Consider the following 13,766-nt stretch of genomic DNA (forward strand, 5'->3'; position numbering starts at 1 on the left):
GAAGTTAAAGAAATCGGTGCTCTGTAAATCATATCATATGACGACAGCAATGTGACTGCTGTGACTGAGCACGCACATGTATAATGCCTTGTTAACGTGTTGGTTGTGATCCTTCTCCCATGGTAGAGAGTGAGTGAGACTGTAAACTGCAAATTAGTCTCGAGTTTGAGGAGATTTGGTTTCATGGTAGGGACTTTAATTACCAGTGTTACCACAGTATGAAACAAATGTTTCTAAACTCAGAAGAAAATAATCTGATGTTTTAAAAGTTGTAATACAAGTTTGAGTGTGCAGTATAGGTTTAAGTTTTGTTTATTTACATGCACAAAGGACAAAAAAGAACGACTTTTCCTACCCTCAAGGGGATTGTAAACTAATCTGACTCCAAAACAATAACGTTTCCTGAGAACATTCAGGTTGAAACTTTGCACCAGTGAGTCAAACCTGTAAGTTAACAAAGAGCATGCAGACTACATATTTTTGTGTTTTTTTATGGGGCACGGGTAAATACTCAAGTTTTTCGGTCCTATACATTTAGAAGATTTGAAAAAGTTTAAACAAACAAAATCACAACATTTAAAAAACATTTAAAGAAGTTTGTGAAAGTAGCAGAATCTACGTGGTGTGAAGCGAAGCTACCTTGTAGATCTGCTATTTTCACTAGTTTGGGTCTAATTCCTCTTTTGGGTCTTGGGTTAAAAAGTTTGGGAACCAGATCTCAGTGTTACATCCTTATTTCTGTATATGGATGATGGGTTTACTTTGCGTTCCTGTACATCAGGAAGTGATTTTAGATTTCAAAGGGTTTGTGATGTTGTCTGTTCCAGAACAAAGGCTTTATTATAAGCCGTTACTAAAGCTCTCCATGCTCTATCTGTCTCATGCTGTATGTCTATTCAGTCTCTGTAATGTTGAAGAAACCGAAGCGGTTGTCTCATGTCTGCCGTGTCTGTTCAATGTACCTGTGTATGTCCTGTATGGACATGTAGGCCTACTTTGTCAGTAAACCAGCTAGTGTATTGTACTATTGTTCCTTTATGTTGTTGGGCTAGCTGACACTGCTGATGCTCCAAAGCAAATTCCTAAAAACCTCATATTTGCAATAACATGTTTTCTATAAACGATCAACTTTTCACCTGCTCTGAAACTTAATGGTAATAGAGTTGATCTTTTTCAGTTAACTTTTTCTGTTATTTTTCTTTTTGCCCTAAAGGCCTTTCATGGTCGAAACATGTTGGCAGTTGTCTTTTAATTAAATAAAGGCTATTCCTCTATTTAATCCTGAGTGCCCGGTCTATTGTTTTTTCAAACGTTTTCTGTTTTCCATATTCTGTATGATTTTTTTATAGTCTATATTATGATATTATTTTATTATATAGCTTTATTTCTCTTTTTTGTGTAACTTAGTGACTGGGGACTGGAGTACAGACGCACACAAAGCTGGGTATAAGGCGGCTAGCTCCCCTCAAAAATAAAAATGGGGCTGCAAACTGATCAAGATCAAGTAGGCCTATAGGCTACTATAGCAGCAGTAAGTCCCCAGGAAAACAGCTAATAGCAAATTGCATAAAATCAGTTAAAGCTATTTAATCCTATATAATACTTTAGCTATTTGAAAATAGCATAGGTCTACATTTAATGTAGTGTAGTAGTAAGTAGTAATAAAGTAGTATTACTTTGCGATGAGATACTGTGAGCTTGTAGATCTGATACAACAACAACACATGTCTATTGGGATTATGGGGTGCCTGGTCCTGGCAAAAATCTTTTGAAATGGTGGTCCGCAAGGTTTCCTTGACAAAAATAAATACTGAGAACCACTGTATTTCTGCTGTCAAACATGTCAGGAGGAGCGTGGGCGTGCCAGCTGCCCACCCATTAATTAGTTTGTAGGTGGAGCTGGAACACAGTGTTGCTGCAGCCGAGGAGGATTTCTCACGGAGAGAGAGAATCATCAAACCACTCCATTTCAGTTCCTCAACAACACAAAACAAAGTGCTTAAAGCGAGGAAAGACACCCTTATGGTGTGGTGTCAGATTTGATCTCAGACGGATAGAGTAGCTAATTCATTGTTAAGGTTTCTTATGATGCTGCAGCAGATTTCCCTTATGATAGAGGTTTCGATCCCTGCGCTGGAGAGGGAAGTTGATGACTCTGGAAAGTTGAGAAAGGTGAGGACACGCACGGCGGTGTGATTTTATCTCATATGTCTTGTCGGCGAATATTGGCGAATGTGATCTGATATATAATGCCCCACATTGACTCTGGTTATTGAAACTTTCTAACGTGTGTACTGTGTAGACAGACACGCAATGTGAAGGTTGACGTGTCCACGACGCGTGATATAGTTGACAGTTTATAGTGGTTCGACAGGTAAGGTAAGTTTTGTTGACAACTGTGGCAGCCTGGCTGGCATAGAGGAAAGCTACGGTAGTTGGCTGGCCAGCTAAAATTAAATAATCACATTGTGATTGTAGAATAACGTTTGGTATAGTTTTATTGGACAGTTGAACTCAACATATGTCACTGAGTTGAACTGAACTGTAATAAAGCTTAATAAAAAAAATAGCATATTTTTTGACTGATCAGCTAGTGATCAGTGATCACTATTGAAAAAGTATAGTTTTTGGCCTGGACCGTTCAAGTGTTGGGCATATCTTCAGGGGAAAACAGACTTTCTAAATACAGAGCTTTCAGAGCCCAGTGAAACGGAATTTTCTTTTTTTCATATTTGTAATGGTATGCAGCCTGCAGGGCACAAGCGTGTGTTTGTCAAGTTCTCATGGTAAACCATGTTTAGGCAGCACTGCAGCAGCTACACCTAGACTCAAAAATGACAGGAATTCACAGAAGTCTGTGGAATTTGCTGTGGATGTCACACATACTGCACTCTAGGGACATAATAAAAGTCTTGGTTGTCTGGTCTTCAAATCCCTGGTGTTTTTTGGCTATGGCATATTGGTTGGTTCATTTCAACATTTGTTTTAAAATAAGGAATTAATAAGCCTGTCCTACAATAAAACATTATGTACATTTTCCTGTAGGAAAAACAGGAAATTGTCATAAATTCTTAAATCACATTTTACAAATTTGAATGGAGACATTGTGTTTGTTTAATTAACCAGGATATTTTTGTTGTTAATAAGAAAGATTTGTGTACAGATTGTACACAGTACACCGTCTGTACATTTGTGTGTCTATGAGACAAAATCAGCAGAGTAATTCTTGTGCATGCATACTGTAAAAAGCCTGGCATCATGATCACTGATTAGTTCAGGCATCATGGTTGTTAGGTCAGTAACATGACCATGTCATGACCCACAGTGTCTGTCATTAAGTGTCACAAGCCTGTCAGTCACTGTCTATAAATCTGAGAGTGAAAAACCTAAATGTCTTCAAGCTGGTTTATGATGTTTCTTCTCTTGTCTAACCCAACAACACAGCACAGCTCTAGAAGTACGAATAGATTCTGTAAGACAACCCGTGTGCCGTAGTGTGGCTTTATATTATTGTGGCTTTATATTATTGTATCATATTTGCCATTCAGTGCAATTCAGGTTGTGTACCGGTAGTCTTGTATCCAAGACAACACTGAATTCCTAGTTAAGTGGCTCTGTGCCGCTTTCTGTCTCCCCCTAATGGATGTGATGATCGCAACAGAGCAGTGCTTAGTTTTCAACCAGTGGTCCAGTCTAGGCCTGGAGACCACCAGTCATCCTTGAGGGGGTTCCAGGTGGTCCCCAGCTAAAAGATGGAGAGTTTGACCCTTATAGATCTTTAAGTTAACTCTTGAGAGCAAATAACATTAAACCAAATCAAGAGTTACATTATTTTTAAACATCTGCAATACTTATTTTAAAAGAAGTCTTCACAATTAGAATTAATTGTGAAGAATTGTTATTTTGATGGTACTGTCATACTCAATACAGCATGGAATTGTGGACAAAGGCTGTGGACAAATCGCCTCAAATACAGAATAAAGAATGGACCTTGATATGAAAAAGGTTGAGAACCACTGCAATAGAGGGTATGCATAAAATGAGTGTCGTTTAACGTTTAACGTCGTTTAACACAGTGTTTCTGTTTGGATGTATGGGCTGTCAAGGCCAGAAAGTCAGCATAACTTCCAGATATGACGATGATGTCACGTGCACACCCTCTATACAAACTTTAGTATTCAATTTGATCAATTTTGATAATTTTGCAATAGTGTGGCTTTGTTTTCCTGCATTCATTTAAAACTATTTCTTTGTGACAATGCAACAATAATTGAAGTGCCACTTATAGCAACAATGAGGGAGGTGGTGGGTCAGTTCAGAATAAAATGGTAAATGAAACTAAATATAGCTTTGAATAACAATATGCCCTTAAACGAAATAAAATAGTCCTAAAAAGGTTTACTGAAAAGTAGTGTCCTCCTGGCACTGTCCAAAAGAAAGCAAAATGCAAACCTAGCCCCTTTTCTGAATTTTGGACGGCGGTACCCTAGGGTCCCTTCCTAGTTATTCCACTCTCCATAGGACGCAGCTTTACCACTGTCTGTTATTTTATTTTTTTAAGTTTTGGCTTCTCTGAAATTCTCTCTTCCTCACTTCCCATGTCCCGCCTAACGCACTGAGACTGGCTAGCTGCATGTCCTACTTACTGCTTCTGATTGACCAACCACGTACAATACATGCTGGATTTTTATTGCTGTTGTGTTGTGGGAGCCTGGGAGGCGGGACATGGGATGTGAGGAAGATAGAATTTCATAGAAGCCAAAACGTACAAAAAAAGATTACAAATACTTGACGGCAACGCTGCTTCGCACAGGAAGCACCCTATGATCCGACGGACCATTGCTCCGAAGGAGCATTGGTCCGAGGTGCGCTGGGGGTCGGGAGAGGGTTGGGGTTAGGTTTAGGTGTCTGCCCCGGGGGAGGTTAGGGTTAGGGTGAGGGTTTGAGGTAGGTTGTCGATCGGACCAATGGACCGTCGGCATATTGACGCGGACCCGCTTCGCACACGTTTCCGCGGTCTCCTACTGCAACTTTATGCATCTTTGAAACATTTCATCAACACTCAAGTCCGTGAACAGACAGTGGTAAAGCTTAAACAACGTTAAACTCAACCAACATCGCAGCTCTAGTGTTGGAGTTTGGAAGCACTCGTTTTTATTAATGGGTCGCACTGCTGCCTCCTGCATTATGTGCACATTCGAAACAGGTGGTACGCAGGGCCGTTCAGTGACTTCGACGAGTGCTTCCAAACTCCAAAACTTAGAAAAAGAATCACCTGCACAGGATTTCTAGACAGAAAGTAGCTCATAACATGTCTACGGTGGATTTTTATGAAACAAAAGCTCGGCAGATTGAAAGAGGATAAATCAAGCTTGGCCTAGAGCTGCAATGTTGGTGAGTTTAATGTAGTTTAATACAAGCAGATCGCAAACGCAAATTGGATGAATGGGGAGTCAATGGAGGGTATTGTAACTCTAGTTAGAGTTGCAAATTGCGGCTAGGAAGGGACCCCGTCCAAAATTCAGAAAGGTAACCGAGGGTTCCAAAAGGGGCAAAATGCAAACCAGTCTATGCTGTGAGTGTGGTAAGTTAGTCTCCTCTTACCACCTTTTAACTCTTTTGCACAGTTCATCCTTTAATAGAATGTCTTGATCCAAGAAATCCAATAATCCACAATAGAAAGGTTCACTTCATCCAGTGGACTGTGGTAGTATCCAATAAGATCCAATTGAAACTAGCAAGACTTGGGAAATAACCCAATAACTGCCAAATCCACACTCCAGGTGCCACAAACATTGTGAGTGCCAATCACTCATGAAAACACTCTCTCTTCTCTCTCTCTCTCTCTCTCTCTCTCTCTGTCTGCTCCTCCAGCTTTTCAGAGTGGAGATCTTGTTTAATGGGAGGAAGCACTATGTGCTCAGAAGATCCAGCGAGTTCCAGACCCTCCACAGAAAAGTACGGTCACTTTTTATTGTCCTGTCATTGTTTTGTTTTTTCTGTAAACTTTATTTTTACATTTCTTCACATGACATTACACAATGAAAACACACAAACATTATACAATATACAACATATTGAAATCTCAATCGGAATCAACACGGCTGTTTTCACAAAGCCTGATTGTAAAGTTAATGCGACCACTGCATTGTCCTGACTCAGTTGGATGAGTCAACAGACATTGCTGATGTTGCACAACTGTGAATTTTCACCAGAATGGTGTTTGATGAGTGCATAAGTTGCCATGAATTTTGTCTATTCTGTTTTCTTACATGAAAGTAAAAAGTACCAATCAGCAGTGTCATATTATGACAGCCTTGTTGCATCTGTAAGAACTGAAACTTGACTATGATGGCCTGGTAGCTAGTTCCCAGTGTCAACTCTCACACTATCAGACTAAGGCCATGAGTCCATGACGCAGAAGATCGTTTTGTGTGTGAATAAACCTTGATAACTGGGAAACATTATTTTGTAATCCTGAATTCTAAAGAGCCAAAGTTTCATTTGTATTCAGACAAGATCATGTGTTGTAGAGCTCAACAGTGATGTGTTGACATAAAATATAATTTACATTTCTCCATAACCTAATAAGACATAAAGGTAATGGCGGTTTTCACTGTCTAGCTGCAATGGTAGGTATCGTCAGCCTTGGAAACCAGAGACCAAAAATGTTACCCACCTGTGCAGTAATGTGTACAGTACATGTATTAATGGTTCCAGTGAGGTGTAAATTTTTTAAGGTTTCCAATAAGATATACACGTATTAAAGGTTTGTAGGTTCCAGTAAGGTGTCCTGTATATTAAGGGTTTCTGTGTTTTTGTTTAGCTGAGGAAGATTATCCAGACTCCAGACTTCCCAAGTAAAAGGAACCCCCATCTGAGGACCAAACCGTTGGAGCAGAGGAGACAGGAACTTGAAGACTACATCCAGGTAGTAGGATCTCAGAACAGGAGACGCTATTGGATAAAACCTTACCAACGCATTAAGTAAGACTTATGTTATTAATTTAGCAGTGAGGTGGAACTATTGTAATGATTAGTGTGTGATTTGATCTATGACAATGTATTAACTAATAATGGACCACCTTGACTTAACCTTTGACCATGAAAAAGCACCATATGTCAGACATTGAGTAGATATGACGTTTAATGGCTGAGATAATGCTGTGGATCGAGTGTCGCATACCGTGAATGCATGCTCTGTATTAAACTTCTTTGTGATTGGAATTTGTCTAGGACATCCTGTATCAGAATGAAGATGTGCCTCAAGTGCTGTTAGACTTCCTGCACGTAAAACACTTCCACACAGGCAACAAGATCAGCAGTCTGGAGTAAGTCTTTCACTCCGACTCGACAAACACACAGATTGAACAGTAACGGGTACTGTAGTGCTACGAGAAATTATTTCATGTCATGTCCCAAATTGAAGTACCAACAACATAGAACTGGATGGTTTGTTTTGAGTAAAAAAAACATAAGCAGCTCAGACAAACGGTAACAGAAAGTAGTCTGAGAAACTAATTACCTCAAAATCTCTACCAGATGTACCATAAACAAAACCACTGTATTGTTTATTAGCCTTTAGCAGCATGGAGTAAGCCCTCACATAAGGGTGGTTTATCTGCAACATTAGGATATTGGGATGGAACATTTGCAGGGTGTCGTTTTAGCGAGTTAAATGCTATAAACATAAGCTTCCTGTATAAGATTCAGCTCATATATTGGTCAGTCCCGTACCAATTTGGAACAGTATGAGAACACCTGAGAACGTCACTGGCCTTTTGACACTGATCGATCAACCTCCGGGTCTTTCTCCTGAGTCCTGTCCGCCCAAAATTCTAAACATGTATTTATTTTATTTTATATGATACCAGGACATTTTAAAAAGTAGTTCCTGAAGCTTGTCTTTATAGAGCAGCACACTCTTATGGCCTACTCCAACCAAAGTTTTAAGATGCATCCCAGGACTATATCTAGCTTGTCTATTTGTAGATGGAGAGCATTTGCTAGATTTATGCAGTTCTATTGGCTGCCTTTCACGTTCTAGATTGTGAGATGGAAATGAGGAGGCATTTATTGATGCAAAGCCCTTTACATCCATGTAAAAGCACAGATTGATTTGGAAACTATCCTAAAATAGTCCCTGGGGAACATAATGATTTATGGAAGAAATGTCCATTACGTCTTAAAGCGCAATGACACTTTGGTAGATGTTTTGATTGTGTACTTTCCAAGGTTTTGGTTGTGTAGATATCTTCTCCTAATGAAAAAAGTCCAATTGGTGAGATAGTTTGCGCCATTGCCCCGTTGATTAGACACTGATGATCAAAAGGCCTCCGCATTGGCTTGCAATGTATGGTGAAACGGCTCTCAAACTCACTATTTAGCGAGAACAGAATCTGCATAGTTTGCCTTCATGTGACATCAGGATGTGCTTTAACCGTGCAATGATGTATAGCCAACATTGACTTTGTTATTCCAGTAAGTTTGATAATGTTTAATAACTATGGGGAAAAATGGAAATTCATGCGAAATCTTTCACAGGAAAATGTTCTTTATTTTTATTCAATGTATGGCCCAAAATATGAATAGACAATGACACGTATGGTCTCTTTGAGACAGGAAAAATGACTAAACGGGACATTATTATTTCAGGTCTCTGGTAGATGACTCTGACACTTACAGGTAAGACAAGACAAGCATTACTGACTTTTTTTCTGAGGCGGCATAATCAATAAACTAAAAAACAACGAATGTGTTTGGGGCGGTAGTGAGAAAAATAAGGGAAGGAATCAAATTGAGGGGATCTTCACTGGCAGGTGAGTCAGTAGGATACAACAGCAGTGCCAGTGACAAGACACAAATGTGTGTGGGGAGGAATTAGTTGGCATAATGACTAAATTGGAGAGAAAAGGGGGTAAAAAGCTAAACAAGTAAGAGTGTGGTATTCTCTACCTCCCTCTGTCTCTCGCATGCAGGCATTCTCCACATTGTAATTAGCAGGCAATACTCTCTCTCTGTTTCTAGCTCAACAACGCCACTTTTGCACCTGTTGGTACCCTAAACAGACAGACATACATAGGGACAGACATTGCTGTTCCTTGAAGTGGTTGCACATGAATGTCATGAAAAGCGCTATAAGTCCCAGATATTATTAAACGGCGCCATATGAAAGACGTATGCCCTCTTTTTGTGAACAATGTTGTGGACAGTCATTCTCTTGTTCTTCCAGCTGGCAGCAACAGCATCGGCGTGTGGTGGGATATGTACGGGACCCATATCTGTCCGACTGTATATCAGGTATAAAATACTCTTAGTTTAAAGGGGGATTTATGTGCATTTCTCCTGCGAAACGCGTAATTGTACACACAATGCATGTCGCATTACCACGCTATGCCAATACCTTTAAAAATTAGCTGAATTTGCCTTTCATTTTGTTTTAGTCAGTCTTTTGAATAAAAACTAGTTTTAGTCATATTTTAGTCATCTAAAAGGTTTTAGTTACCATAATTTCCGGACTATAAGGCGCACCTGAATATAAGCCGCACCAGCCAAATTTAGGGAAAATCCCAAATATGTATGTATACAAACCGCGGACTATAAGCCGCAGGTGGCCCCCTACTGGCCGTTTCGTTAGCTAGTAGGAAAACGAAAAATAAAGGACCCATAAAAATGTGTTTTGACCCAGTGTTGTAATAGACGAACCATTTTTCTCCTCCACAGACCTTCCTGATGTGGTTGTGGACGGGGTTCTCCAGGGCTTCTATCCCAGGGACGTCAGGGTCAGCTTCACCACCTGCACCAAACCCAGTTCTCCCATTCTGTCCCAGACTGGCCCCAGTACCTCCCTATAGAGCTTTTTTTTTTTTAAGACGCGGTTTACAAAATGTCAATGTAATTGACATAATTATGTCATTTACATTTGCACACACAGTGGAATGAGGAGGTTTCATTGACCAGAGGTGTCACAGTGCACAAGCAGCAACGTGTGATGCCCCTGGATCATAATGGAGCAGGTGTGGGGTCCTACTGGCTTGCTCAGTGTAGTATAGACCACCATGGGACACTGTTAATTTAGGGTTTAGTGGTTTGTGTCCTTGAGCAAGCTGAACGTTACCTGCTTATGTTATATTTTATATTGTAATAATGGGGTCAGGCAAATATGACTCATGTGCAGCTAGGTGTTTTAGTCAGTGTGTGTACTGATAAATAGTTGGCTTCTGGACCAACTGGAGCAACATTTCAAACATCTTGCACAGGCTTGTGCCTGTTGGATTTCTGAAGCATGAACACGCATACCGAAGAGATGGTAGTGACATGCAGCCAACCAAGTTAAAAGCTTTTATTCATTTTATCGAGCAGGAAGACAAGAGACAGGGGCTTTACTTCCTTTTAGAAGATTTTGTTTTGACATTTTAGACTGATAATGATGCACTAAGCATTAATTATATACTTTAAATTATAAATTATAAATTATAGACATCAAAATAACAACTCTCACACTCAAAGAGCAACGGATGCATTTGTCAGTGTTTGAGCGCACTAAGCTTTTGAAGACACTTGGGGCAGTATTTGTCATTGATGTGTTTCAAAAAAGGGTACAGAGCATAGACGACACTACAGGTGCTGTCAATTTATATAATACAGGTGATTTACAACAGTCTGTCCCTTTTTATTAGGTTTCAGGGGCACAGTATGTCACATACTATTTTGAAGCAGTTCCAAGCTAAATGTCTTGCGTCTTCAATGTTGACAATGGCTTCCTTTTTTTTGTATGTTTGTGGAATAATTATTGCGAGTGTTGTTAGAATAATAAAATGGAAATGAAGACACTTCCTGACTTCCATCTGTGAACCACTCATAGACTTTTCTGGGCGACTCAAAATCCACACTCAAGACCTCAGATGAATTTCGGGATGAATATTGGGTTGTTTGTTGTAATTAACCCTGATATGTTGAACCATAATGCACATTCAAAAGAAATCCTCTGTTCATTCGCAAAACATGATTGGAGGTAAATTATGCAATAATTTAATTAGATCATTAATGTCAAGTCTCAAACCTTATTAGTATACTGACAAAAGTTGGCAAAAATACTTTTACACCATTAGGTAGATTTGTGTAATGTAATGCAGCTGATAGCTGAAATGAAAGGTTCAGTTACACTTGACTGCCCAGATTTTAGTCACCCGTGTAAGTGTAACCATTCCACTTATCAGAACAGCCTTGGGCTGTACTACTGACAAGCCTGAAAAGAATTCAAGCAAAGCATTTGTAGTTTAGTGATAACGTCTGGGAATGAGAAGAGCTTTGGTTTGATTCTTGGCTCCATGCGTATTTGGCCTGGTTGAGTGACCCTGAGCAAGCTAATAATGCACAGAATTTCACTCGGGGTTCACTACAGATATTACTCCTTTCAGTGGTGGAAAAACAATGCATTTACTAAAAGTATCAATACTGCAATGCAGAAATAAATACTCTGTTACAAGTAAAGGTCTGGTATTGAAAATGTACTTTTTAGAATTGGCATCAAAATATACTGTATAAGAATCTTTGTAAAATAGCAGATCAGATCTACAGCTACAAGCTCACAAGGTGACACGTTGTAGGCTATAGGCTATTTTCAAATCGCTTAAGTAGCGGTATAACGTGGTAGATGCAATGTTTTGTATTAAAATTTAAAAAATAACTGGTAACTAAAGTTTTCAAATAATTATAGTGTAATATTTGCCACTGAGATGTGGAGTAGAAGTAAAAGTACAGCATGTCTCTAATAATCCACTTGACTAAAGTAAGCATTCCTCTGGTTTTTACTCAAGTACAGTACTTGAGTACATGTTTATTTACTTACACCATGCTCCTGTTAATCTCTCATGTAAGGCTCCTCCCTCTGGTTTTGGTAGGCCTAACTGATTAATATGTTACTTGACTTTTCTTGTAGGAGGATAGTGAAACACAAAATCCAAATGATTATTTATGATGATATAGTACTGTGAATGTAGCGCTTTCCTCTTAACATACAGATCTACAATAGCCTAGATCCAATACCGTGTCATGTTATTTAGCATTCCTTGGCAAGGTAAGGCAAGGCAGTTGTATTTGTATAGCACATTCCAACAAGGCAATTAATTAAATGTTCTTTACACAGAGAACAAATACAATTATAAAATTAGGATCATGCATAAAACAAAAGTAAAAAATAATAGTTAGTGCAAAAGACACCAGAAAGAGAAGAAAGCTGAGACCTGCAGACAATGAAACCCCATAAGAGTTTGTATGAAATTAGACTGTATCACAACATAACATGAGGAAAAATAAAGTACCCTATGCCTGAACCAGTGTTGCCACGTCTGCTTATTTTAAACGACTTCTGGCTGTTTTTCTGTAAAGTAGCTTGTAAATATTATTTGTATTTATTTATTCCCAAGAATTGTTTGAAAATAGCCAATGTACATTATTGGTTTAAAGTGCTCATGTTAGTCACATGTTTTGGGCAACAAATGAGCTTTATTGGCATGAGAAAGCATACATTTACATTGCTAAAGCAAGCAAGTGTCGAAATATAATAAAAACGGGAAATGGAAATGATTTAAATAGTAGGCTATACAACAAAAGCCTCAGATTTAAAATGTGTTTAAAGGTATAGCAGCTGTTTAGTAGTACATCTAGCAGTCTACTCGTAGTACTCGGTACAGAATTGTAGTTGTAGTCAATTGGCTAACCTTTTAATTTGATCACAACAGTTCACAAATCTTGGTATGGACTATGGGAGTTTTTTGTCGTGGGGTCAATTCAGCAAAAGCAAGGTCATTTTTGCGGTTATGTACGGTTTATCTGCCTCAGGCTTTGGTCTACTTTCTTCCATTTTTGCGGTTCATGTGCAGTTTACATTTTTGCAGTCGCTGTACCGCACTGTTGTGACGAAAAGAGAGTTGAGCCTACCGAACAATCTTCGTTCCTACTCTCACTTATGGTCATGAAGTGTGGGTCATGACCGAAAAAATAACTGAATAAGGTCGTGAATACAAGTGGCCAAAATTAGTTTTCTTCGACGGGTGGCTGGCATCCCCCTTAGACAATTAGGGTGAGAAGTTCAGTCACACAAGAGAGACTCGGAGTAGAACCGCTGCTCCTTCGCCTGGAAAGGAGCCAGCGGTTCGGGCATCTGGTTAGGATGCCTCTCGGGCGCCTCCCTAGGGAGTTCCTCGACGCACGTCCCACTGGGAGGAGACCCCGGGGCAGACCAAGGCGCAGTTGGAGGAAACACATCGACTCACTGGCCTTGGAACGTCTCGGAATCCCCCAGGAGGAAGTCACTAATGTTGCTCTGGAGAGGGAAGTCTGGACCACTCTGGTGGAGCTGTTGCCCCCGCGACCCGACTACAGATAAACGGTTGAAGATGGATGGATGGACATTAATTAATTAATTAATTTTACATTCATCATTTTTGAGTGGTGCAACCATAGGATGCAGCACTCCAATGCCCAGCAATGTGTGTCCCTTTGTATACGTGTATATATGTGTGTCTGTTTAGAGTACCAACAGGTGACTGTTGAGCTTCACACTGTGCACAGGTGCATGATGGGAAGCTGAGTTTTTAGCAGCCATTACGTGATTTCGGGTGTGACAGTACAGTACAGTACAGTACAGTAGAGGGACCCCCTGGGGACCCCCACACGGTAAATCTGTCATTTCTCAACCGTTTCGGACGCAGGTCGAGTCGCCGGAACCGGGCCGGCCCCCTGGGCCTGTTCCTGTGGGTCTG

At 39.9% G+C, this 13,766-nt stretch overlaps 1 protein-coding gene across 1 annotated transcript; it reads left to right on the plus strand.

The window, feature by feature from the left end:
• Positions 1-1,936: 1,936 nt before the first annotated feature.
• Positions 1,937-11,257, plus strand: snx22 (sorting nexin 22). Its single transcript, XM_080760787.1, has 7 exons — positions 1,937-2,172; positions 5,875-5,958; positions 6,827-6,931; positions 7,237-7,331; positions 8,656-8,685; positions 9,233-9,300; positions 9,724-11,257. The coding sequence occupies exons 1-7, from the start codon at positions 2,086-2,088 to the stop codon at positions 9,852-9,854; spliced, it is 600 nt and encodes a 199-aa protein (XP_080616913.1). The 5' UTR covers positions 1,937-2,085; the 3' UTR covers positions 9,855-11,257.
• Positions 11,258-13,766: the final 2,509 nt, after the last annotated feature.

Source organism: Protomyctophum bolini (assembly GCF_963924005.1).
Source record: "Protomyctophum bolini genome assembly, chromosome: 4".
Classification (NCBI taxonomy): Eukaryota; Metazoa; Chordata; class Actinopteri; order Myctophiformes; family Myctophidae; genus Protomyctophum; species Protomyctophum bolini.

Excerpts from the sequence above, each read along its gene's own strand:
- snx22 (XM_080760787.1), top strand. The coding sequence starts at position 2,086 with ATGATGCTGCAGCAGATTTCCCTTATGATAGAGGTTTCGATCCCTGCG. Across the intron at positions 7,332-8,655 it reads AACAAGATCAGCAGTCTGGA|GTCTCTGGTAGATGACTCTG; the intron begins GTAAGTCTTTCA and ends TTATTATTTCAG. Across the intron at positions 9,301-9,723 it reads TCTGTCCGACTGTATATCAG|ACCTTCCTGATGTGGTTGTG; the intron begins GTATAAAATACT and ends TCTCCTCCACAG.